A 26,433-nucleotide genomic window follows, 5' to 3' on the forward strand; every position below is an offset into this window, starting at 1 on the left:
TAGACAATTCTAGGTTCTGGGGCCTGCTTTATTTGTGATTTTTGGATAACCCTTTTATGCTCTTTGGACCTGAGGTTTTCCACTTTTGAAATTGGGTAGTTTATTTAGAGTTATAAAATCATGGCCTTTCAGAGCTTAGAAGGGTCCTTAGATATCAATATAGCTGATGAAATTGAGGCCCCCAAACAGTGTCTGGACTAGGTCTAGAACCCCGTCTCCTGAGCACATCCCATCTCTCTTTATCCTGCAGAATCTAGAGGAGAGAGAAGATTTATGTGAGAAGACAAAGTAGCAGGGAAGAGTAGAAGCAGCACAGGTTTTGGACTTAGACAGCCTTGGTGCTATTACTTAATTATCTTTGTGAACGTGGGCAAGTTCATCTCTCTGAGCCTGTTTTTCATCTGCAGAAGGGGAATAATTCTTAGCTTTGTTGTGGAAAGTGAGTGACTTTTCAACACGTACATCTGTGCTTGTGTAACATTTGTAAACCCATTGACTCAAGTCATTGCCCACTCAGGAGGCTGCACTCCACCTTCAGGGCAGCCCAGGTGCCTCTATCCTCGCCTAGGAGACACTCAGATGCTCCAGTTCATACTTTATTACCTAGCACAGTCCTTCTTTTCAGGCATCCCCTTGATAGTTTATGGGGGAGCAGAAATGAGGGGAGCATTGACAGTTTCTCTCTTATCTTTTGCTGGCAGCCATCTATCACACCTGTGAGGCCTCCAACTTCCAGTGTCACAATGGGCACTGCGTCCCCCAGAGGTGGGCATGTGACGGTGACATGGACTGCCAAGACGGTTCCGATGAGGATCCGGCCAACTGTGGTAAATACACGTACTTTGTCCATCACCCGGAGCTTTACCAGTGTCTGCTGCTCAGGAAGAGGCGACAGATGGGCCAGGAAATGAAATACTGTTCTGCTGTGCCCGTGTACCCACTCTGACAACTAAACATGCCCGCGCACTTCCTATGCATGAGGCAATGCTATAGGATATGCAGGAGTGTGTTATGCAGTCTTAATTCTCAGTCAAGCAGTTTGCCTCACTGCTTTTCCATAACAGCTTTGAAGAAAAGAAATGGAAACCATCTAACCCACCCAGAGTGCTAAATACAGTCACATTACCAGTGTTCTGCCAGACACTAGCCAACAGCAGCGCCTGTATAAATAGCATACTTTATGACTAAGAGTTCTCTGTTATGGTCCTTAGGGAAAGTGGCTAACCACCCAAAGGTAGAACTTTAATTGATTACAAAAGAATTCTGAGATAGTCACCTTCACTAAGAAATTAACCACGAAATAGCTGCCACAAAAATACAATATATAAAAATTCTTTTTTACATCAAATATTTTTAAGGTTCCCAATCCTTATCCCTTTCCCATACGTCTGTAGGGAAAACTCCCTGTGTTTCTCCTCCACTCTCAATACTCAGAATACTTCTGACACTTCTTGGCCACTAACTGTGTTTTCCATACCAAACAATTCCCCAGCTCTTGCTGAATGTCCCACAGTTTAACTCAATCCTGATACTATAGCATCAGATCCCACAGGTTAAGGGCTCAGTCCTGTAAGAGTTCCCCCATCCCCACTTCAGATGCTAATCCTAAGTCCCAAGTCCACCTGTACTTCTGATTGACCAGCTATAAATAGGAATTCCCACAACCTCCTCCTTGAGTTTGGTAATTTGTTAGAGTGGCTCAGTGAAACGCACAGATTTCGCTGAACTCATAGATTCGCAGAACTCAGTGAAACACATAGATTTCCTGGTTAATTATAAAAGGATATGACAAAGGATAGACATGAACATCCAGATGGAAGAGATGCGTAGGGCAAGGGATGGGAAAAGAGTGTAGGGCTTCCATGCCTCCTCCAGCACCACCCTCCCAGCACCTCCTCATGTTCAGTAACCTGGAAGCTCCTTATGCCCCATACTTCTGAGATTTGTACAGAGGCTTCGTCACATAGTCATGATGATCATTAACTCAGTCTCCATCCCTCTCTCCTTCCAGGCAGATGGGGGGTGGAAAGTTCTAAGCCTCTAATCATGGCATGGTTTTTCGGGTGACCAGCCCCCCTCCTAAAGCAATCCAGCAGTCCACCAAATGTCACCTCATTAGAACAAAAGACAATCCTATCACCCAGGAAATTACAAGGGTTTTAGGAGCTCTATGCCGGTAACCAGGGGCAGAGACTAATATATATATGTACACATATTTTCTATTTTATACCGTACGTTCCAAATTTTCATGGAATTGTAGTCATTATCTACATGTTGTTATATATTACACTCCTTTCATGTTACAATATTAAAGATGTTTCCATATTTTTGTATTTTTCTGTAGTTAGCATTTTTATGGCAGATGCATATTCACTTCATATTACTATAACTTAATTTACTTAGTTGCACCCTGGTTGGGCATTCGAGTGTTTTTAGTTTTACACCGTTATGCATAGTGAAACAATTCATGTCCTTGGAAACAAAGGCTTATTTTCCCTTTGAGATACAGTTGTCCCTTGGTGTCCACTGGGGTTTGGTTCCAGGGACCTCCTTGGGTACCAAAATCTGCCAATGCTCAAGTGCCTTGGTTTGGCCCTCCATGTCTGTGGTTCCGCATCCTCAGATTGAACCACCTGTGGTTTTTGATTTGAGGTTGGTTCAATCTGCAGATGAAGACCCTGTGGATACGGAGGTCTGACTGTACTTCCCGGGATATGTTCTTCCATATGTAATTGCAGGGTCAAAGTTTCTGGTTGATTTTAATGGTTCTCGTTAAGTGTTTCCAAGTGATTATACGAAAAAAGCATCTTCAGCAGTAATATATTGTATGTTTACCCAAGTCTCTCTTGGTATAACATTTTATCTGTTTTGTTTTCACTAATTTAATGAGTGGAAGTTGTCTCGTGTAATTTTAATTTTATACTTTTAAAAAACTTTTTATACTTAGTAACGTTAAATGTTTTCCCAACTTGTGGTACTCATTTATTGTTTCTGTTTAACGTCCTTTAAATAATTTCCTAGGAATGACTTTCCACAGGATTAAAACACATTTTCTTGCCTTACAACTGCTCCTCCTGGAAATATTTTACTAAGAGTTGGGTTATCAGTGGCCATAACTGACCTGCTAGAACAGATTGTTAAGCTTAATGTCTGGTAGTAGCTCTCTGTTTAGGAGAAAGGGTGACCTAAATATTCTATGCTAAAGTGAGAAACCTTAGGTTCTTAACATTTCTGGGACAAACTTTCTCCAAAAGGGCTTAGAATTCCTGAAGAATTAAGATGGTGAGTGATTTGGGAGAGCTTTCAAAACCAGAGTTTAGAGTCAGGATTCATGGTTTTCTTTTTTCCATTCACTGAAGCTTTACTTTTCCTTTTCTTAAAAAATATACACTTAATTTTTTGAATAGGTAACACATTCACATGGTTCAAAATGGAAAAAGTATAAATAGGTGGAAGTATAAAAAATAAACATTTTTCTACCTGTATGCCCAATGCCCACCTTGTCCGCATAGGAAACCATGATTGTCTGTCCACTCAGAATATTTTTGTGCACATATTCAAATTTAAATATACTGTGTATTTTCTGATTTTATACAAGTAGTATGCTGTGCATGTTGTTTTCTATATTGTTTTTCACCTAACCGTAGAACTATACCTGGGACATATTTTTACAGAGTGCTTCTTCAGTCTCTCTGTAACAATCCAGTGTTCCAGCATGTAATATTAGGCTGGTGCAAAAGTAATTGTGGTTTTTGCAATTATTTTTAACCTTTTAAACTGCAATTACTTTCACTCCAACCTAATAATTTATTACAAGGTCCCCTCCTGATGGACATGGAGGTGGTTTTCAGGCTATTACAAACAGTGTTGCAGTGAATAACCTGGCACTTAGGTTTCCCAACTTGTGGTACTTTTTCACTTGTGTAGGTAGATTACATTTCTCCAAGTGGCATTGATGGGTGTGTGTGTGTACACACACACACATATACATACATACACTTGCAATTGTGATAGCTGTTGTCAAATTGCCCTCCTTAGGGGTGGTACGAATTTATACCCCCCCACCTATGTCTGTAAGTGCCTGCCTGTTTCCTCTTAGCCATTCTTTTGTGTTACTGAATTGCATTTCAGAGAAGAAGTGTAATGGATTCCGCTGCCCGAATGGCACCTGCATCCCATCCAGCAAACACTGCGATGGTCTGCAGGATTGCTCGGATGGCTCGGATGAGCAGCACTGCGGTGAGTCCTCTCTCTACCCCAGGGAAGCAGGTGGGGGTTGTGAGTGAAGAGCATATACTGGACTCATGCTTTCATTTCCTCTGTACCTACTTGTAGTTAACCTTGTTGGCCCTGAGTGCTTGGCCGAGACTCATCATGGCAGGGAGCCTTGGTTTGGGTGAAGGAGGGGCAGGGAGATGGAAGGACGTCTTGGCTCAGGGGTGCTGCTCATCCATGAGTATGTGTCCATTGGAACTACCTGGGAGCTTTAAAGGCTGCTCGTGTCCAGGTCTCAGCCCACCCCTCATTCCCCCACTCGGAGATTCTGAGTTAATTAGTCTAGAGTGTGGCTTGGGCATAAGGAGTGCTCCAGGTGAGTCTAAGCTTTAGTCCAGTTTGAGAACTGATGAAGTAGTGGGGGGGTTGGCAAACCGGCCTGTGGGAGAAATCCAGCCCATAACCTGTGCTATTAATGGAATTTTATTTGAGCATAGTCACTACCATTTGCTTACGTACTGTCTCTAGCTGCTTTCATGCTCCAGTGGCAGAGTTCAATAGTTATAAGAAAGACTGTGTGACCTGCAAAGCCTTGAGAATTGCTCTCTAGTTGTATTAAAGTTGTATTAAATATATACTTAATTTTTTGAGTCGGTAACACATTCACATGGTTCAAAATGGAAAAAGTATAAAAAGGTGAAAGTGTAAAAAAGAAACATTTTTCTACCCGTATGCCCAATGCCCACCTTGTCCGCATAGGAAACCATGATTGTATGTCCACTCAGAATATTTTTGTGCACATATTCAAATTTCCAGAGAAACAGAACCAATGGGATGTGCATGTATATATAGAGACATTTGTTTTAAGGAATTGGCTCATGTGATTATGAAGGCTGGCAAGTCCAAAATCTGCAGGGTGGGCTGGTAGGCTGGAGACCCAGACAAGCTGATGTTGCAGTTCAAGGCCAAATCCATCTTCTCACTGTGTCCTCACCTGGCCTTTTCTCTGCTTGCATCTCTGGTGTCTCTTCTTGTAAGAGCATGCATCCTCTTGGGTCAGAGAGCTCCATCCTGCTCCAGTCAACCTTCATTTACCCCTTCTAAGTGTATTTATCTCATTTAACCTTAATTACCTCTTTAAAGGCCCTGTCTTCAAATACAGTCATGTTGGGGATTACAGCTTCAACCAGTGAATCGGTTGAATCACTCCACAACACTGTGGACAAAGTAGTCCACAACACTGTCCTTCATAGAAGAATGCGTTAGTATGAGCGTTAGTATTATATTAATAGTGATTAGGATCATGGGTCTTGATGTCAGACAGCTTTGGATTTCAGTTTTGGTTCCACCCTCATCAGCTGTATGCTCTTGGCAAAACACGTAATGCTCCCATCCCTGTTTTCTCATTTTGAAAACAGGACAATAAAATCTCTCATAACATTGTTTTGACAGTTTAATGATGTCCTTTTACGTCAAGTGCTTTAGGTCAGGGCTTGGCACAAAACAAGTGCTCAGTAAATGGGTGCATGCGCCCAGTGCTCACAGCCTGTTCTCCTCACTGGACCCCTTTCAGAGCCCCTCTGCACGCGCTTCATGGACTTTGTGTGTAAGAACCGCCAGCAGTGCCTGTTTCACTCCATGGTTTGTGACGGGATCATCCAGTGCCGCGATGGCTCTGATGAAGATGCAGCTTTTGCGGGATGCTGTGAGTGGGGCAGGTGGGGGCGGTAACTTGCAGTCACGGAAGACACCACAAGGAGATGGGCCACCCTGGGGATGCACTTCCATCCAGGTTACAGGCCTTGATTGTGTTTCCAGTCTTGACTCTTATGAGGAAGGATTACGTGTGTTGCTTCAGAAGTAGTGCTTGTTAGTTGGTGGTATACGTATAAAGGGAAGGTAAAGAATGACCTAGATCTTGGCTCAAGTGTCACCTTTTCCAATGGGCCTTTCTTGCCCCCATCACTCACTCTGCAGACCCTCTGCCATGCTCCAATGGTCTTCACAGCACTTATCACCACTTTGCACACCGTGTCTTAATTTTCCTGCCCATCTCCCCCTTCTGGAATATGCGTGTCACGAGAGCAGGGCCTTTGTCTTGTTCACTGCTGTAGCCCCACTCCTAAAACTGTCCTGCATGTAGTAGTTTGCTCAGGCCGCCATAACAAAGGGCCACAGACTGGGTGGCTTAAACAACACAAATGTATTTCCTCACAGTTCTGGAAGCTAGATGTCAAAGGTCAAGGTGTTGGCAAGGTTGGTTTCTCCTGAGACGTGCCTCCTTGCCTTGTAGATGACCATCTTTTTCCTGTGTCTTCACTTGGTCTTCCCCATGCCTGTCTGTGTCCTAATTTCCTTTTCTTGTAAGGACATCAGTCGTACTGGGTTAGCACTCCAACCTAATGATTTCATTTTAACTTATCACTTATTTAAAGACACTATATCCAAATGCAGTCACATTTTTAGGTACTGGGAGTTAAGCCTTCAACTAACTTTTGCTTTCAAAGAATCCTTCAGCTAGGCAGTCTCTTGGGGGAGGACTTTTACTCTTTCCTCTTCTTTCCAAGGAGCATTACTACCTTGAACTCCTTAGTATGGAATTAATCTGGATTTCATGGATGTTTGTTTCTTATCTAGCCCAAGACCCTGAGTTCCACAAGGTTTGTGATGAGTTCAGTTTCCAGTGTCAGAACGGAGTGTGCATTAGTTTGATTTGGAAGTGCGACGGCATGGATGACTGCGGCGACTACTCGGATGAAGCCAGCTGTGGTAAGGTCTCAGAACTGCATCTTGTCATCCCTACTCTGAGTTACAGAGCTGTGCTGTTAAGGAGGGGACACTCACCAGCACACTCTAATGCTGGCTTTGCCTTCTCCTTCAGCAGTATTCCTTGCCAATTCTTCATCTCCATGTAAGGAATTGAGTTTTGAAGTGGTAACCTGATCCCTACATAGTAGGTGTTAAGGCCTGTTTATTCCATTTCTTTTTCTTTCCCCAGTCAGGAAGTTCACATTCTGTACAGGGGATGTAGTAGGTAAGGAATTAATGGTAGATATTTTGGAGTGTGTTTCTCCCTCCTCCCCTAAAAGTTATAGATACCACAATGTAACAGCATCATTGTTACCATTGTGTTATCATCAATAGTTAGGTCGTTCCTTTGGTCAAGTGTCAAAATTAAAAAGTCAGGTATCATTCGCAAGATACATAAAAGTTTAGGTCAGAGAAACATGAGTTGGGGTTTGGGAAAAGGGACTTTTGTTGAGTTTGTGGATGTATTTTTGGTCACCCACTGGGTCCAAGAAGCTGCCTTATCTTTCTCTGGTAGGGATGTGCGGGTTACCCTGGGACTGGGTGTTGAGAAGGCTGTGTGTGTGTGTGTGTGTGTGTACAGCTTTATGTTTACACTGGTTAAGGGCAGATGACTGATGGTGTATTTGATCTCCCCAGAAAACCCTACAGAAGCCCCAAACTGCTCCCACTACTTCCAGTTCCAGTGTGAGAATGGCCACTGCATCCCCAATAGGTGGAAATGTGACAGGGAGAATGACTGTGGGGACTGGTCTGATGAGAAGGATTGTGGAGGTAAGAGGTTCTGGGGTCTGCCCCACAACCAAGACACTTCAGAGCCTGGCTTATTCAATGAGTTTTTTTGGGGTGAACTCTCTGAGTTCTTTTCTATCCTCCTCCCATTTGGAAAATTCAGTGTGATTGGTTTCTCCTGTTTCTAGGAATATGCATTCCATATTTTGCAGGGCACAGTTAGAACCCTAGACCCTGGCTATGCGAAGTGTGGTCTGTAGACCAGTAGCATCTGCCTTTCCTTGGAGCTTGTTAGAAGTGAAGAATCTCTGACACCACCCCAGGCCTCCCTCCTGAGTCAGAATCTGCATTTTAAGAAGATGTCTAGGTGACAAGTGCCATGATGCAGCTGAGAAGCACTAATGTGGAATGCATGCACGTATCTGTTATATTTGGTTTTCTCATCTCTGAACCAGGCCTTTGGGTAGTTGCAGTTGAATTAACCAGAACAGTGGTTCGCCTCAGAAGGCATCCCTCCCCCACACCCAGTGCATTCTGAGTCATTCTTTCCATCAGCCTGCAGGAGCCCCTATTAGCCCAAATCAAATATAATAGGTAAAGAGAATAGGCTCCAAAAAAGGGAAAAAGTAGTCTATTCTGACACCCCATTATAAATAATTTTTAGAGCTGCTCTTCAGAACTTTGCTTGACACTGGGCTGCTGCAGCTAAAACTGGAACATCCACACTTGTTTGGGGACCCATTTTGGTTGGAGCTCAAGCTTCTTATAACACTTTGGGTTCCTTGCTTGGTGTTTTCCTCAGATTCACATATTCTTCCCTCCCCGACTCCTGGGCCCTCTACGTGTCCACCTAATTACTACCGCTGCAGCAGTGGGGCTTGCGTGATGGACAGCTGGGTGTGTGACGGGTACGGAGATTGTGCAGATGGCTCGGATGAGGAAGCCTGCCCCTCACCCCGTAAGTGCTCAACCCGGGCCTCTCGGTGGCCAGGCTGCTTCTCACCTTCAGAGCAGGGAAACCCATGGGAACTTGGGACTAGGATATCTCATCTTCTACAAATGTCCTCTGATCTTCCTGCAAGAAAAGGGTAGCCACCCTGCTTTCCACCCTGGCTGCAGTTGGGTCACCTTTGCTTTCTTCTCCACAGGAAATTACACTAGGAATTAGGGGGAGGTGTTCCTGTGTGTATTAAACTTTCCCGAGACAGCCCAGTTTTTCTGCTTGCTAGCTGTCAGTCCACCTACTAAAAGAAGGGTAAGCACTGCCATCTATTGGCTGAACACAGAGAAGCAGCTGAAGGTTTGTGCAGTAATCATATTGCCAGAGGCTAGGGTGAACTATGAGACTCCATCTAGTGCGTGCCCTTAAATGGATCCAGAGGTGAAGGATGCTGTGTCCTCTCGTAAACAGGATTCTATTTCAAACTCAGGTTATAGTAAGAGAATTGACAATTGTTTGCCATGCATTTCATAATCCTTAGTAAACTAACTACTAGGTCAACCATCTGATTTTCCTCCTTTAATGCCATTTGCATCCCACCGCTTCCCTATTAAAATCATCAGTTGTTCCCGCTTGTCCTCTGTCTTACAGCTAGATGCTCACCCCGAATCCTATTTTCAAGGCCCTGTGTGAACTGACCCCCCTTGCCTACCATTACTTCTTACATCTGCCAGGCTGGGCTCCTCATCTGCTTTGAACAGGCCTACATCTTCTCTGCCTGTGTTCATTCAGCAGAGTTTTGCCTTTTCAGAAACCACTGTCTTCCTCGACCTTGTTCTACTTCACCCTCTGAAAAGCCCACCATCCATCAGAGTAGACGGAAACGTGGATTTTGTAGCTAACAGAGACCTCGATATGTCGTCAGTATTTCTCAGTATGGCACACAGACTACCTGTAACAGAATCACTTGGGCTGTTTATAAAAAACATGGAATCAGAATTTCCAGATGGAGACCAGGAGCTTCCTATATGATTCGTAGGTTCACTGAAGTTTGAGATTCCTGCTTCCAACACGGAGGGAATTATTCTCCCCCCTCAAGCCCCTCCTCCACAGAGCTTTCATTGAGTTCTAATTGATCTCTTTTTTGTCTCTTTTCCAATGTCATTGAACTTGCCTTTTGATTCTTAACTATGATTTGCCATATATTGCTTCCTAATAATATCACGTGTATAAATCTTTTCTTCCCATGGTGATTGTATGTACCTTGTATTTTGCGATTATGCTGCATACTACTTTGAATCCACCACTGTGCCTACCAGAACAATACGAGATGTGATCACAAAATATGGTGAACGTTTAAATAAAAAAAATTACAGTAAAAGACACATTGCCATTGATCCCCCTCAAAATACTCCCCTTTGCTTTGAACACACTTGCATCATTCTCACCACTTTTTGAAGCAGTTCTGGATGTCCTGTTTCGTGAGTGTCTTTAGTTGCGCTGTTGTGGCTGCCTCAGTGTCCTGAACCAATTCAAAATGTTTTCATTTCATGCCGCCATTTTAACTTGGGGGAGGAGCCAGAATAGCCTGGTGCCAGATCCAGTGAATAGGGTGGATGAGGACACGCCATAATGTTTTTATTTGACAGAAATTACTATACCAGAAGTGATGTGTGACACTGAGCGTTGTCATGAAGGAAGATGAAGCAAAGACACTCATGAAAGCGGACTTCCAGAACTGCTTCAGAAAGTGGCAGGAAAGATGGAATAGTGTGTTTGAAGCGAGGGGGACTATTTTGAGGGGATTAATGACAATATGTCCTCTACTGTAATAATTTTTTAAAATTTAAACATTCACCATGTTTTTGATCATCTCATAGGCAAATAGTCAGGTATCCCATAAGTGCTTCTCAAATTAAAACTAATTGTTAAACAAAGAGAAAAACCCAAAACACAACCTTTTATTTCTGCCTTTTCTCCCCAAGGCCCACCTCTCTATTTAGTAACTTGATTGTCCTCTCAAAATTGTTTTTGGTTATTGAAACTCTGACTAGGACATTAACAAACGGTAGCAAATTCTGACTTACCCAATGAATGAGCAGATTCCAATTTTGATATTCCATTCAGCTTTTGTGATTTCTTTTTTATGTACATTATTGGTGCAAATTTAGATTGGTGGTGTCTCTAGCTCTTGGATGTTATTTCTTCAGTGTAAAAGTCTCCTACCTGGTTTCTTTGCCTCTATTCCTTTTTCAATTTATCTTGAAAAAGCCACACAAGAAGCCATACACTGATGCACAATCATATCCTCCCCCAGTACTAGAACCTTCTGATGGCTCCCTCATTGTCTGAGTGTGAGTGCTGTGATTTGCCTTGACCTAGCTTTCTAGCCTCATTTTTTTTTTTTTTTAACCACTGTTCTCCATGTACCTGTTTTAGCAGAGTGGTTCTGGGTGTTGGAGAGGCCCCTTTGAAAATCCAATTAAAATTGTGGAATACACATAATATCCAAAAGTTTAATACTTGCTTTTTTTTTGTTTGTTAGCTCATGTTGTTTTGTACCATTTGTGAATGTCTTCCACCCGTCAGTAGCCTCCCAGAATAACTTTCCACAAGGTTACCATATCAGGTGATTCCTCAGGTCCAGTGTGTCTCCTTTCCCAAATCTGGGCCTCTCTTTTCTGTGCTGATTCTTCTCTAGGTCTGCCTCATGCCTCTGACCCTGGGACTTCACTGCCCTCCTTGGAATTCTCCTTGCCTTTTTCCTGACTTAGAGTCCCTGTTTCTTGGATGTTGTGTCTTGTTTTTTCTTGGTTTACTCCATTCTTGTGGTGGAGCACCCCGTTGAGTAGCTTTGTCAGGTGAATATGATGATACAGTGGCCAAAGACACAGTATGAAAGCCTCAATGTGTTTGTTTGTTGAGTTTTGCTGCTCTGGTTCATGATGGTTGCCCTTTACGCCTGGGGCACAGGTGTCTTGTGGGCTGTTGCTTCTCCATCATCCTAAGGACTCACTTTACCTCTTTTGTGTTGGAGCTCCAGTTTTCTGTATGCCAGATTTTTCTCTTTTTTAATCTTATGTTTTGGTAGAGAACATTTTCCAGAAAGTTCCTGAGAAAGGGTATGTGGGAGGTACATGTGAGGTCTTCTGGTCTGAAAGTGCCTTTCTTTTGTCTTTAGACCTCATTGATAGTTGGGCTGGGTTTGGAATTCTAGGTTGTAAACAATTTTCCTTCAGAACTTTGAAGGCATTGCTCCACTGTCTGAACAGCTCTCCGGCAATCCAAAGCCATTTTGATTTTGAGCTTTTTTGTATGTAACCTGTGTTTACTCTCTGGAAGCTTATAGAATCCTCCATTTGACTCTAGTGTTTTGATATTTCACAGTGATGTGCTTTGATGTGGGTCCTTTTCTGTCCAATGTAGTGAACACTGATAGGCTTTTTATTTTGGAAATTTATGTATTTTAGTTTTAGAGGAATTTTTCTTGAACTATTCCATTCATATTTTCTTCTTTATTTTCTTTTTCTTCCTGGAACTTGTGTCATTTATATGTTGGATCTTCTGACCTGGCCTGCTTACTTTTTTCTATTTTTAAAAATTTCTTTATATTTTTTCTACTCTGGAATATTTACTTAACTCTATCTTTTATTTGTCTACTAAGTTTTCCATTTGAGTTTTCATGGTTTTAATTTTAAGAGCTTTTAAATTTTTCATACTGTTTCTCTTTTTATGGATCTTATCCTTTTTTATGGATAAATATACCTCCTTTCTGAGCATATTAAAGATACTTTTTTGAAGTTTTCTTTTTACAAAGTCTCTGTTTCTTCCACATTTCCTTTTTGGGGGTGAAAGGGGGTGTGCATTGATTTCTGTCTTTCATGTCTTAGGTTTTCCTCAGATAATTCTCAATTGCTTGCTTGTGTTTAAGGCTGGGGGCTAAAACACTGCTAAGAAATTCTGCATATGTGAGTAGACTTGTCAACTTTGAGTTTCATGGTTGTGCTGTTTGGGGAACTCTTGATCTGGGTACCTTAGGGTTTGTCTCTGAGACTGGTCAGTTTTTCTAGAGAGAATTTTTACAGTCTCTTGCCTGGAGAATAAAGGTCTTACTGCCAAGGTTTCTGAGCAAGAGACGAAGGGTCTTTTCGTTCAGCAATCTGTAGGGTTAATCCCCCCTTTTCAGTACCACATTCTCTATCCCAACTATGCCTGTCTAAACGACCCTGTTCTTTTTTTTTTTTTTTTTTTAAATTAAATTTATTGGGGTGACAATTGTTAGTAAAATTACATAGATTTTAGGTGTACAATTCTGTATTACATCATCTATAAATCCCATTGTGTGTTCACCACCCAGAGTCAGTTCTCCTTCCATCACCATATATTCGATCTCCCTTACCCTCATCTCCCACCCCCCACCCCCCACCCCCCTTACCCTCTGGCAACCACTAAACTATTATCTGTGTCTATAAGTTTCTGTTTCTCATTTGTTTCTCTTGTTCTTTTGTTGTTTTTGGTTTATATACCACATATCAGTGAAATCACATGGTTCTCTGCTTTTTCTGTCTGACTTATTTCGCTCAGCATTACTCTCTCAAGATCCATCCATGTTGTCACAAATGTTCCTATATCATCTTTTCTTACCGCCGAATAGTATTCCATTGTGTATATATACCACAACTTCTTTATCCATTCATCTATCGGAGGACATTTTGGTTGTTTCCATGTCTTGGCCACCGTAAACAAAGCTGCAATGAACATTGGAGCACACGTGTCTTTATCTCTAAATGTTTTCAGATTTTTTGGGTAGATACCCAGGAGAGGGATTGCTGGGTCATATGGCAATTCTATTCGTAATTTTTTGAGGAACCTCCACACTGCCTTCCATAACGGCTGCACCAGTCTGCATTCCCACCAACAGTGTATGAGGGTTCCTTTTTCTCCACAGCCTCTCCAACATTTGTTATTATTTGTCTTGTTGATGATAGCCATTCTGACTGGGGTGAGGTGATATCTCATTGTGGTTTTGATTTGCATTTCTCTGATGATTAGTGATGTTGAGCATTTTTTCATATGTCTATTTGCCATTTGTATGTCCTCTTTGGAGAAATGTCTCTTCAAGTCCTCTGCCCATTTTTCAATTGGGTTGTTTGTTTTTTTGTTGTTGAGTTGCATGAGTTCCTTGTATATTCTGGATACTAGCCCCTTATCGGAGGCACTGTTTGCAAAAATCTTCTCCCATTCAGTTGGTGGCCTCTTTATTTTGTCAATGGTTTCTTTTGCTGTGCAGAAGCTTTTAAGTTTCATATAGTCCCATTCGTTTATTTTAGCTTTTACTTCCATTGCCTTTGGAGTCAAGTTCATAAAATGCTCTTTGAACCCAAGGTCCATAAGTTTAGTTCCTATGTTTTCTTCTATGCAGCTTATTGTGTCAGAACGACCCTGTTCTTAACCCTCTCCAAATAACATTCCTCTAGCTTTCCAAGGGGGTATATGCAGGCTGATTGTCTCCTGGGGCTAGTGGGGGATGGGGGTAGGGAGTCTAGCTGCTGCTTATACATTGTTCAATCATTTTCTTTATCGTAATTTTCTCCCGCTTTTCTCCCAGTTGAGATACCACTTTCAAGCTTTTTGAGAATACTATGATGTTGACCTTGCTGGTTTCTTAGCTTTCTCCCTTGACAGTTTAGGATAGGGTACACCCTGCTGTGGTCTCTTTAGTCACCTACCACTGTCTGCTTTCCAGCTTCCAAAATTTTGTTGCTCTTGTCTCTTAGTGGGGTCCTATGAGAGCAAAATTAGATGCCTGTGTCTAGTCAATCTGCTCTCTTTATCCAGAGCTCATATTTGTCTTTAGGTCCTTGTTGTAATTCCTAAAACACTGTAATCTCCTGACACATTGAATTGGTTGCTGTTGCTGGCCAACTGCCTCAGTACTAAAAAGTGAATTAAAAATTTTTTTTTTTCTAGCAAATGTCACCACTGCCTCCACTCCAACCCAGCTTGGGCGATGTGACCGATTTCAGTTCGAGTGTCGCCAGCCAAAGAAGTGTATCCCCAACTGGAAGCGCTGTGATGGCCGTCAAGATTGCCAGGATGGCCAGGATGAGGCCAATTGTCGTGAGTAGTTGGAGAGAAATTCACCCCTCAGGGAAGATTTTTTGAAAGCATGCTATCCCATTACTTCTGCTTCATTTGTCATAATAACCATGTAATTTTGGTATCATCTCCATTTTAGAGATAGGAAAATAAGCTTCAAAGGAGATCACATTGTCAATAACAAACTGGGCTATTTATTTAGTTTTTTTTTGTTGTTGTTTTTTGTACAGTTATGATCTTTTCATCATGTCATGTTGAAAGTTCTTAGATGGTAGAATACTCCAAAATAACACAGAGAAATTAAATAGGGATTAATGTAAAATTCTACACTTAACATTAAAAGAATGAACAAAGTGTACCCTTGGGACATTAAAATGACACGTCAGATTGGCCCCACACTTAAGCAAAATAATCGTAGGAATACCTGAGCCAAGTAACCACACAATAAGATGAACATTGGAAATAATTAACACAAAGGAACTGGAATAGGGCATTCCTCCTGGGTAACATTAATTCATTGATTGGTATTCTTTAAATAAGTATCTTTAGTCTGTTTTAAATCTGCCTTATTCATAAGGATGTTGCTTAGTTAAGGGTCTTAAAATCAAGATGTGCTCTATTGACAATTTTTTTAAATTCATTAATCTAATAACACTATCAAAAAAGGAAATGAGACTAGTGTGGCATGATTCTTTTTAGAGAAGCTGGCCTCTGAAGGCCAGTACTGTCTGTTATAAGTGCCCTTTAATTATCTGTTTAATAATCAGTTTAAGAATTTTCAGACATTAATGACAACTTTATCCCCAATTTCTAAAATCTATGTTTTCTCACTTTTAAAATATTGAGACATGTTTAATAAAGAAACCTCAAAAATCCTCCAGCTTTACTGCTTAGCTGTTTGATTGTATTTTACCGCATTCTTACCATGTGGAATAGTTCTATGACGGGGATCTTGGTCTTTTCCCAAAACCATCCCCTTCTGCGCAGAGTCCCTGCCTGCCTAGCCTATAAAAATGGTACCAGCCCTCCATCACTCTCTTACTGTTACTCTCTTTGTTTTTTTGTAGTTTTTGTCACTCTCCAAAATAGCATATTTGTTTGTTTACTTGTCTGCTCTTTCTCTCAATAAAAGGTCAGCTCTGTGAGGGTAGATGCTTTGTCTTATTGTACATCACCATATTCTTAGCATCTTAAACAGGACCTGATTCATGGTAGGCTCTCCGTGAATGTTCATTGGTTGGATGCGTGGATGGGTGGGTGGATGGGTGGGTGGATGGATAGAAGGATGGATGAATTCCGTCTTGGGCTTCTGAGACTGTTACACAAGTGGTTTTCAAACCTTCTCTAAATACTCGAATGCAGTTTTATCTGTAACTGAGCCCTCCTTCCCACCTCCCCAAAGCAAACCAATTTCAACTTAGCATATAACAGCTCTATAATACGGTAATTTTCCAGGAGTTGGGGGATTATAGTTTGTAAAAAGCCTCAAAAGTAGTTTTGATATTTCCCTTCTCCTATTGAGAATTACTATATTAGAGAGCTCTTTAAAAATGTATGTTTAACTGAAGTATGTACCTCCACCCTAGAGACATGCAAAGAAGTCTTAATTCTTTTCCATGAAAACTCAGCAATTGAGGATAATTATTATAGCATTCCATCCCCCTCCTCAACTCCTGTATCTTTTTATCTCTAGGAAAATATCCCTGGATCCTTTATCCATTGCTCTTGACCATCCTGGTTGTTCTCATGGAATCATTATCCACTTTCTCTCCCTGCATCTCAAGAGTGTGCTTTTCAGAAGTGGACGCCATGCTTCAGCTAGAAAACAGGATTGCCTGTTCTTAGTCTAGAACAGGGGTTTTCAAACCTGGCCAGTCCTGCTGTATCACTGTGGGACTTGCAAATACCGCACATGCTGAGCTAATGTCTCTGCTTCAGCATGTTTAGGGCTGGCCCTAAGGATTTGTTAAGAATCAGTGTTGTAGATTCTCTACTCTCAGGTTACTACAATAGTTCAGTGGTGTCTTTGGTAATTTCTTTTAGTATCGACATGGTCATTGTATGGAATATTGTGTGTATATTGGCATGGGTTGGGACGCAAGATGTAGGAGGGGTCTAGTCCTGAATTCCAATAGAGAAATTATAGTTTAACTTAGAAAACTGAGGTAGAATCCCAAAGGTAAGATCTGGGAAAATACAGAGGTTTCAGTGTGTTAGTTTTCTATGGCCACTGTAATAATCACCACAAACCTAATGTCTTAAAACAACACACATTTATTTTCTTAACAGTTTTGTAGGTCAGAAATCAGACACAAGTCTTACTAAAACCAAGATGTGGGCAGGGCTGGTACCTCTGGAGGCTCCCTGGAGACTCTGTTTCCTTGTTTATTCCAGCTCTGGAGGCCCCCTTCCTCCATTTTTAAAGCCAGCAACAATCCATCTCTCTGACACTTCTTCTTTCTTCACATCTCCTTCTCTGACCACAGCCAGGAAAAGCTCCATTTTTAAGGACTGAGTGATTAGATTGGGTCTACCTGGATAATTCAGGATCAGCTTTCTTTGTCAGCGTCTTTAACTTCATCACATCTGCAAAGTTCCTTTTGCCATGTAACAGGGGATTGGAACATAGACATCTTTGACTTGGAGGAGCAAGAGTAATTTTAGACCCTCCTCACTGGTGGGTTGAGTTCTATTGTAGCCCTTCCTGTCCAAGGCTGGGCAGGCATGTATGCGTCTGTATAATGAAGGCCTAAGTACCTGCACCTGGGCCTGGCCCAGACCCTCCTGGGGCAGTAGATTGGGTTTCTATACCCATTCTCTTCTTTTCCTCTTTTTATAATCAATTGCAATTGTATTGTCATTGCATGCAGTTTAACTCTGCTTCCAGAACTGGAGAGAACATCAAATTATGGTTGACAGCCATAGAGTTGTGTAACTCTTAATTTACCAATGCTCTGTATTTGTGATATTTCATTTTCTGGTAAAATACTTTGAAACCTATACAATTAAAATGCTACACAAAGTGGGCATGCCTCTTAATATTGTGATTCATCTTGTTGTTACCCAAACCAGAAACCAGAGTACCATTCTGGACTGCAAACTGATGTAGTAACAGAATAACTAGCAGCGCTGTAGAGCTGTAGCTGCAGGTTGTTGATGCCGCTGTCAGCCAGGTACTATTCCAAGTACTTGATATTACTGGATCCTTGTAGACACAATAGTGTTGGAATTGTCATCCCAGTTTTACAAACAGGAACTGAACTTGGGTGCTGCTAAGCAGTTTGCTCAAACTCACGCAGAACCAGATTTAAAACCTATTTTGTTTGACTCCAAAACGCTTGCTTGTCATGAAGGCAGATTCTAGTTGTTATTGTCAAATAAGGAGGTATCACAGTGCCTGCAAAGAGTCACCCACCTCTCATGATTCCAGAGGCATATTCTGAAGCAGAAGCTGATTAGTTCATGGAACACAAACCATTTTCCCTAAATGTGATAACACTTTTGTACAACATGTCCCCTTCCCTGTCTTTCAGCCACACACAGTACCTTGACCTGTATGAGCAGGGAGTTCAGGTGTGAGGACGGAGAGGCCTGCATCCTGCTCTCTGAGCGCTGTGATGGCTTCCTGGACTGCTCCGACGAGAGCGACGAGAGGGCCTGCAGCGGTGAGTGCCAGGTCCCTCGTTTACCCTGGATTCATCCTTGGCCCTCCTGTGTGGACCTCTAGCGAGAACTCTTTTGCATATTTCCTCAGTCTGACCATGAAACAGATTTTTTGCCCCATTTTGGAGTACCAAGTGAGGTGAGGCTTGTCCCACATCTGATACAGCGTCCAGCTAGTCTCATGCATGTTAGGGAAACGCTGGTCTGAGGTTTGTTTTCATGGACTTCCCACCTCATGTTGACACACATTGCTCTCCCAGAGCCTCAGGCTTTGTGGTACTGTTAATGCAGTCGTTTTGTCTGGAATGCGTTTAGTAATCATCTTAGTCCTTTTAGGCTGGTACAATAGAATATTATAGACTGGGTGGCTCATAAACAACAGAAACTTATTTCTCACAGTTCTGGAGGCCCGGAAGTCCAAGATCAGTCAACAGCAGATTCAATGTCTGGTGAATTCCTGTTTCTTGGTTCATAGACGGCTGTCTTCTCACCATGCCCTCATATGGTGGAAGGGGCAAGGGAGCTCTGTAGGATCTCTTTTAAGAGGACAGTAATCTCATTTACGAGGGCTCCAACTACATGACCTAATAATCACCTCCAAAAGGCCCCTAATACCATCATATTGGGGGTTAGGTTTCAGCATATGAGTTTGGGGGGAACACATACATTTATTTAGTCTGTAGCAATAGTAGATCCTGCTGTGCTATTGGCCTTGTACTTATAGTCTCCTCTATTGAGAAACAGCCTTAAATGAGTGAAGACAAGTAGGTGACATGCAAGGGAAAATACCATGACTGGAAATTTAGGAGACCCTGGAAAAAGTTGTATAGGAAGGTTTCCACTCTGCTTTCTGGACGGTCTTTTAAGACGATGATTGTAGCCTGATAATACAGATCCTGGTAGGTCTGTCAGAAATCAAGGAGCCTCTTGGGTCCTCGGAAATGCAAGGATTTGTCAGTTACCACTTTCTCTCCCTCTTTTCCCTTTATCTCTCTAGATGAGGTAGCTGTATACAAAGTGCAGAATCTTCAGTGGACAGCTGATTTCTCTGGGGCAGTAACTTTGACCTGGATGCGGCCCAAGAAAATGCCTTCTGCTTCTTGTGTATATAATGTCTACTACAGGTGGGTCCCATTATTGCTGTGGGAGAAAATGCTGTCATCGCCACTGGATGTCCCGTAACTCTGTGGTGTTCATGGAGTGGCTCTTTATTAACTGGTCTGACATCTCAGCTACCCCATGCTGCTTTGATGGGACCGTGTCTCTATTCTGTTGGCCAGGGTGGTTGGAGAAAGCATATGGAAGACTCTGGAGAGCCACAGCAATAAAACAAACATGATATTAAAAGTCCTGAAGCCAGATACCACCTATCAGGTGAAAGTCCAGGCCCAGTGTTTGAGCAAGGTGCACAGTACCAATGACTTCGTGACTCTGAGGACCCCAGAAGGATGTAAGTGGTACAGTTCATTTTGTGGCATGTATAAGACCTTATGGGGAATTTTCAGAGGGTTTCCCAAGGAGGCTCAGCACTATAGGAACATAATCACATGTGCCTTATATGTACAGAAATATTGTGGCTAAGTTTTACGGTCCTGCCTAAGTTGTTGAACATTTATTCCCCTTACTGTGTCCCATAATGTTCTTGTAGCGTAACAAGGTAATTTTAGATTCTGCCCACCATTGCCTTCTTTTGCATCCTTATCTAGTCTCTGTCTCTAGGTATTTCGTAGTACCTGGTACTTAGGAACTCATCATTGTTAAAATATGAGGCATGTCAGAAGTATTGGGGCTAGGTTTTAATGATATTTACCAAAGCTCATGTGTCCAAGAGAGTTCCTTATACCCACACTTTTGGGAGCTCTCATTTGCAACTGTCATCAGAACCTATGTGTTGTGACTTCATTAAATTAACATTTATTAAGTAGAGCCTGGGGTTGTTGAACAGTCTACAGCAGTCCACATGGGAAGTTGAAATGGAGAAAATTATTACTCTCAGGTCCTAGAGGAGGTACACACATGCCTGATGGGGTCACTCAGGGAGGTCAGGCAGGGTGTAGGCAGAGAGAGCAGCAGGACCTTTATTAGGGTCTGGTGGGTGAAGTGCTGTAAGGTTTCAAGGCTAAGTCTGGATGGACTCAATCCAAATAAAAAAGAGGGGATTTTGGTAAGCTTGTTGGGGGTCTTACCTGAGGAGTTCGTAACGGGAAGGCCCTGTGGAACAGGGGAGAATGCTGAGCACAAGAGCTGTTGGGGAAGTCGCATCAGGAACTTATATTTGCTTGTGACTCTTCAGGCTGCTCTTTAGCGTATGTGCTTGCATGAGGGGCTAGTGTTCAATTTAAGGCCCCCTGCATGCTTTTTGGCCAAAACGGATGCCAAGGAATTTTCTTTGAAATATCCCATCCATTGATTTTTTTTCCCCCACAGATTGTAGCTGAACACCTGTTATTGCTCAGGCATTAATGTTAGAGATACGGAGATGAATAAGACACAGTTCCTGCCCTTGAAGAGCTTGCAGGTCACTAATTGTTGATGAATTTTCATCATATTAGTCTGCTAGGGCTGCCGTAACAAAGGCTCATAGACTGGGCAGCTTAAACAACAGAAATGTATTGTGTCACTGTCCTGAAGGCTGGGAGTCTGAGATCAGGGTGTCTGCAGGGTTAGTTTCTTCTGAGGTCTTTCTCCTTGGCTTGTAGATGGCTGTCTACTCCCTGTGTCTTCACATGGTCCTCCGTCTATGTGTGTGTGCCTGTGTTATAAACTCTTCTTATAGGGACATCAGTTATATTGGGTCAGGGCCCACCCCAATGACCTCATTTTAACTTAATTACTTCTTTAGAGACACTATCTTCAAATATAGTCACGTTCTGAGGTGCTGGGAGTTGGGACTTTAACATGTGAATTTGGCTCAACCCATAACATTCATCCTCTGTGTATTATCAACATGGATAAATGCTCTTTACAGTCAAAATGAAGTTTGACTCCAAAGTATTCTAACTGGTTTTCATGTGTGGCTTCTAACCTGGCTCTGAAGGCAGTTGTCACATAAGACGAGATCCAGAAACCTCTTGCATATGCCAACGCTAAGTTATTAAGGAGTCTGCTTTGAAGGCGAGTCTATTCATTTGGATATAAAAGTGCTGTGATGTTAGAAAATAAGGCTTCTTCCTTTGTAGTCACACCCATGGTGCTCTGTTTTGTTTTATGAGAAGTCAAGGCAGCAGGTGCTGTCCTTGACCATTAAGATCTCAGCATTGGAGGCCCAGGGCCAGTGATGACTCAGCCTGCCCATTTGATTCCATCCTGCAGCCCTTGTGGGCCACAGATCTATGTAAGACTCAGCCAAGCTGTGATCTGGTATGTGGACAGCACACCTTGCTGGAAGAGGGGAAAGGTTTCTTGTCAATGTGAAGACCAGGCTAGCGGCCTTTTCTAGTTGATAGGTCACAATGCCGGCTCCAGATTCTTTCTTATCCTGTTTAAAGCTCAGGGAAATTCCTCCAGTTGACCAGTATTCCGATGGGTTTTTAACCCCAGTTGACTCTTTTCTAGTGCCAGACGCTCCTCAAAATCTCCAGCTGTCGCTCCACAAGGAAGTGGAAGGTGTGATTGTGGGCTACTGGACTCCTCCCAACCACACCCATGGCCTCATTCGAGAGTACATTGTAAGTTTATTTCAGGAGTTGGTCATGTGCATAGAAGATTTCTGGGTCTATTAGAGCAGAAGCATGTTCTGTGTGACTAGGACGTGATTTGGTGTCACCTTGTAAATAAGGAACCACCTCTTAGAACATTTTGCATCCTCCTCCTCCTCTCTCCTCTGGCCTACTTGTAGGGTGTTAGGATGCCTCAGACCTTTGGTTACCCTTGACTGAAATATTTTTCTCCTCTCTTTAGGTAGAATACAGCAGGAGTGGTTCCAGGATGTGGACCTCCCAGAGGGCAGCTAGTAATTTTACAGAAATAAAGAACTTACTGATCAGCGCTCAATACACCGTCAGAGTGAGTCTTAGCACCCATTTCAGCCATCAGCTCAGCCTTAGGAAATGGGGAGATGGGTGCTGTTCCCTCAGAGATGCTTATTAGCAGTCTGCTGAATACCCAACTGCTTGCCCTGGGTGGGGAGCGGGTGTCATTATTTTTTCAGTCTCTTAAACCAATGTCACAGAGAACTTGAAATCAGACTTCCCTCAGATTACCGAGACTTTATGGTAATGCTGCTTTGCATGTCTTTAAGCCAGAGACTGTGCATACTTTCCTGCTCCTACTCTTGTACCCACCTTTTCTATGCTTATCTGGAGCTGCAGGGTGATGCAGACCTGTGATAAGTGGCATTTATAAATTGATATTGTGAAGTTCTTATGAAATATGTTATCACTATCTTTAGCAGAAAAGAGAGAGATTTGTGCAAAACATGTGTTGAGACCATTAAGTACATACACAGACTTCCTCACACTGAGAATTTCCTTAGCACTCTTTCTCATATATGTGTGTATATATGGACACACACACATTCACGTCCCTGCCCTTTAGACGGACCTTGACACCCGTCAGTCAGCAGACATTTCATACTCTCAGCACTAGCCCCATTCCCTGTTCACCCTAGCTTTCTTCTAATCGTCTCTTTCCCCCTCTTATTTCAGTTGCTGGGGCCTCTGAATTAGCCTGGATTCTTCTGTGTATACTTGTTTCCAAACCTCATTGCCAAAGTCTTACCATTTAGTTTACTTAGAATTCTTGCTATATGGTATATTGCCTTTATTTCATACTAATTCACACTCTGATTTGCAAAGGTGGCTGCGGTGACTAGTCGTGGGATAGGAAACTGGAGCGATTCTAAATCCATTACCACCGTGAAAGGAAAAGGTAAATGATCCCAGCATCTGCAGATTTAGAGACGAGCGCGACCCTGAGGAAGTAGCTTTCAGTGTGACTGGAAAATGGAGAAGCATAGGTTAGAAAATGTCACACAGCTTCCTCCCCCCAACACGTAACACTTGTCTGGGTGTCTTCACAGTGCCATAGGTGCAGTATTTTGGGGTGACTGTTGAATGTATTCCTTCTCCTAGAACTGCACATTTCTTATAATGCAAGCATACGGAGAGGTTTCCAAAGGCCATCAGGCCTGGCCCTCTGTGCTCATGCATGACATGCAAAATAGTAGCGACCCTTCCTTCACTAAAGAGAAATCTGGTTTTGTGTTGTTCATTTATGTTTTCAGAAGAGTGCCATGCTGATGCTGTTACTTCTCCTGGTGGCACTAACACACGATGTGTAGGTAGTGGTTTCTAGCACTGGAGCTGATATTAGTAGTGGCTGATTACTGCTAAGGACCAGGCACTCTGGAGTGTTCCCTGCTTTGCATACGTCAACTCATCTCATTGAACCCTCAGAACAACTATATGTCATTTGCCACATAGTCAGTAAGTGACAGAGCTGGATAGGACCCTGGTCTACCTGACCCCAAAGCCTGTGCCCTTAATAGCTGTGCTGCCTGTCGACACTGGGTGGCCCTGCTTGCTGGGTAGCTGGCTCGTCATGTGGCATATGTGCCTCACAAAACCAGAGATCTTGTCTGGTTTCCTCTGCTTTATCACTGGCACCAAGTAGAAACCAATGAAATAGTTGATGAATGAGTGAATTGAAGCAATTAAATGAAGGCTCCCGCACACTTTTGGAGACAGACAACTCCCTTGCCTGTGTGTTTTTCTTGATCTTAGCCTTGGCACTTGCGTTTTTTGTTTTTGGACTTGTGGGTATTAAAGTCAGAAGTATCATGTGGAATGTGATTAGGTATTTTACTTTAACTTGAACTTGTGAGCAGTAGGCTCTGGCTTGTGAAGAGCCACTAACCGGTTGCCTTTAAAATTTGGGGTTATTGAGAACAGGGCAGGAGGTAGGCAAAGTTAGTGAAGTCCACCAGTCTTTGGAGCAGCGTGCTTGTAGGGGTTAGAAACAGTGTGCTGAATTCACACTACCCTAGAGTTTTTATTGTGGAATCATTTCCTGCTACAAAATCAGGGTCAAAATATACTGACCATACATATCGAAAAGAAGGGACTTTGGAAGGTCAACGAGAAGCAACTACCTTGAACTCCCTAGGCACAAGTCACACCTGCATTTGAAAATCTCAATGGATGGTTGCTTCTCTTAAAAATTGTTTATATGATTTTGATGAGTCTTAGCTCGTGGCATGAATTTTGGTTAGGGTATGTACAGGAGGCAACTGTGTCCTGAGTCAGAAAGTATTTGTTGTGAAATATCTGTGACCTAGTATCATAATAACGTAAGAACACAAAGGACAAAAACTGCAGTAGCATCAACCAGAAGTACCAAATTGATTAGTGGATATCATGGATTAATAATAACAATGAGAAAAGCCACTGTTTATCCAGCGCTTCTTGTGGACTAAGCGCCATGCTTGTTGTTTTACATGAATTGATCTCTTTTAATCCCTATCAACCCCACAAGCATTCTTACACTCGAGCATTCTGTAGCTGAGGAAACGGGTTTGGAGAGGATTGTGACCTGTCCTCAGTCACATGATTAGAATTTTAGGTCAACTTTACAGCAGCACCCACACTGTTTTGCTCTGAGATGTCTTTCTGAAAGTCCTAATATGCTTTCTTCTGGATACTGCGTTTTTCTCAAGCCCAGTTTTATTACATGGTTGGTCATCTTGAGAAACTTCTCCTGATTTTGACCTATCCTTTTTGCCACCAAACCATGTCCACTCCTTGAGTCTCTGTTGCCTTTCCTGTAGAAGAGGTATATGCACTGAGAGTCTAATATACCGGTTGTCATGTAAATGTTGTCTAGCTCCTGATAATGTTTATCCCATTGAGCCCTTGTAGCTATTTTCTTAGCTTTCTTGTGGGCAGACCTTCAAAGTGACAGCATGATGCTCATCGCTTGAACCGAGGGGTCCTTTCTCTCTCTGCTACTCTCTCCTTACCCTCCTCAGCACTCAGCCTGAGCTCTGGTCTTTTCAAGAATGACAGTGGCTTACTGGTCTTTTCATCTGTTATAGGTAGGATTTTATTGGAAAGAGAGAGAAAGAAACAGTAGTTGAGTGCTAGGCACTTTACATACATTATTTTAGTGAATTTTCCGAGCTCTGTGAAGTGTGGACTGTGTCTTTATGCTCAATGAGGATAAGTAACTGGCCCCAGGTTACACAGTTGTTAATGTCTGAACAGGAATTTGAACTCAAGTTGGCCAGACTCCCGAGGCTGTGCCGTTTTCATTTTGCCCCGTGTACATTTATGATTTATGACTATTTATCTTGCTGCCATCCTTCTAAAAGGACTTGAGGCCACTGGATCTTTGTTAGTGCCAGTAAAGGTGGCACTTGCTGTGTTTCTGCACCTTTCAGAACCAGGCTGAAACTGGGTCGTTTGGGGGCATTTACATAATGGAACTTTACTGCTCCACCTAATTGCCAGGATAGCTGACTGAGCCAAGATAACTATGTGTTCACCAGGCAACTGTGGACCCAACTTCAGCTTCAGGAAAACAATGGTCAAAGAGATGGACGAGTTAAAAACAGCCAAAGAAATGCCCTTTCTTCTCCAACTGAAAGATCGCTTTGTCTGTTGAGTTGAAAACTGTTAAGTCCTGCCTTCCTCACTTTTCATCACGTGGTTTCTCTTTGAATTCTTTTTCGTTTTCAGTGATCCCACCACCAGATATCCACATTGACAACTATAGTGAAAATTCTCTAAGCTTTACCCTGACCATGGATAGTGACATCAAGGTAATGTTGAAATTTCAAACTAGCAGTTGGGTGGGGCTTTACTTTGTATAGGTACTGATATAGCAGAGTCCAGTAAGATTAAGAGAAACAAATGGCATGATCCATTGAAGCTAAAATACCACAACTAGGTTGGTTCCTTCCCACAGGAAGAACAACTTGAGTCTTCACATGTAAGTATTCTGCCTCAGCTTGGTGCCTTTTTTTTTTTTTTTTAACC

The 26,433-nt window shown here is 42.4% G+C and overlaps 1 protein-coding gene across 3 annotated transcripts in view; it reads left to right on the plus strand.

The window, feature by feature from the left end:
• The window catches only part of SORL1 (sortilin related receptor 1), a 162,058-nt gene that overhangs the window by 117,518 nt on the left and 18,107 nt on the right, over positions 1-26,433 (plus strand). For all 3 annotated transcript variants that reach the window (XM_019717776.3, XM_088800793.1, XM_074321522.2), the window contains 14 exons: positions 702-827; positions 4,132-4,239; positions 5,789-5,920; positions 6,853-6,984; positions 7,663-7,797; positions 8,558-8,713; positions 14,666-14,815; positions 18,328-18,459; positions 19,455-19,581; positions 19,738-19,907; positions 22,013-22,125; positions 22,358-22,462; positions 23,254-23,326; positions 26,134-26,216. In XM_019717776.3, coding sequence (XP_019573335.3) covers positions 702-827; positions 4,132-4,239; positions 5,789-5,920; positions 6,853-6,984; positions 7,663-7,797; positions 8,558-8,713; positions 14,666-14,815; positions 18,328-18,459; positions 19,455-19,581; positions 19,738-19,907; positions 22,013-22,125; positions 22,358-22,462; positions 23,254-23,326; positions 26,134-26,216 — 1,742 coding nt within the window. The remainder of the gene's footprint in view (positions 1-701; positions 828-4,131; positions 4,240-5,788; positions 5,921-6,852; positions 6,985-7,662; positions 7,798-8,557; positions 8,714-14,665; positions 14,816-18,327; positions 18,460-19,454; positions 19,582-19,737; positions 19,908-22,012; positions 22,126-22,357; positions 22,463-23,253; positions 23,327-26,133; positions 26,217-26,433) is intronic.

Source organism: Rhinolophus sinicus, chromosome 9, assembly GCF_057876585.1.
Source record: "Rhinolophus sinicus isolate RSI-liver-muscle chromosome 9, RSI-T2T, whole genome shotgun sequence".
NCBI lineage: Eukaryota > Metazoa > Chordata > Mammalia > Chiroptera > Rhinolophidae > Rhinolophus > Rhinolophus sinicus.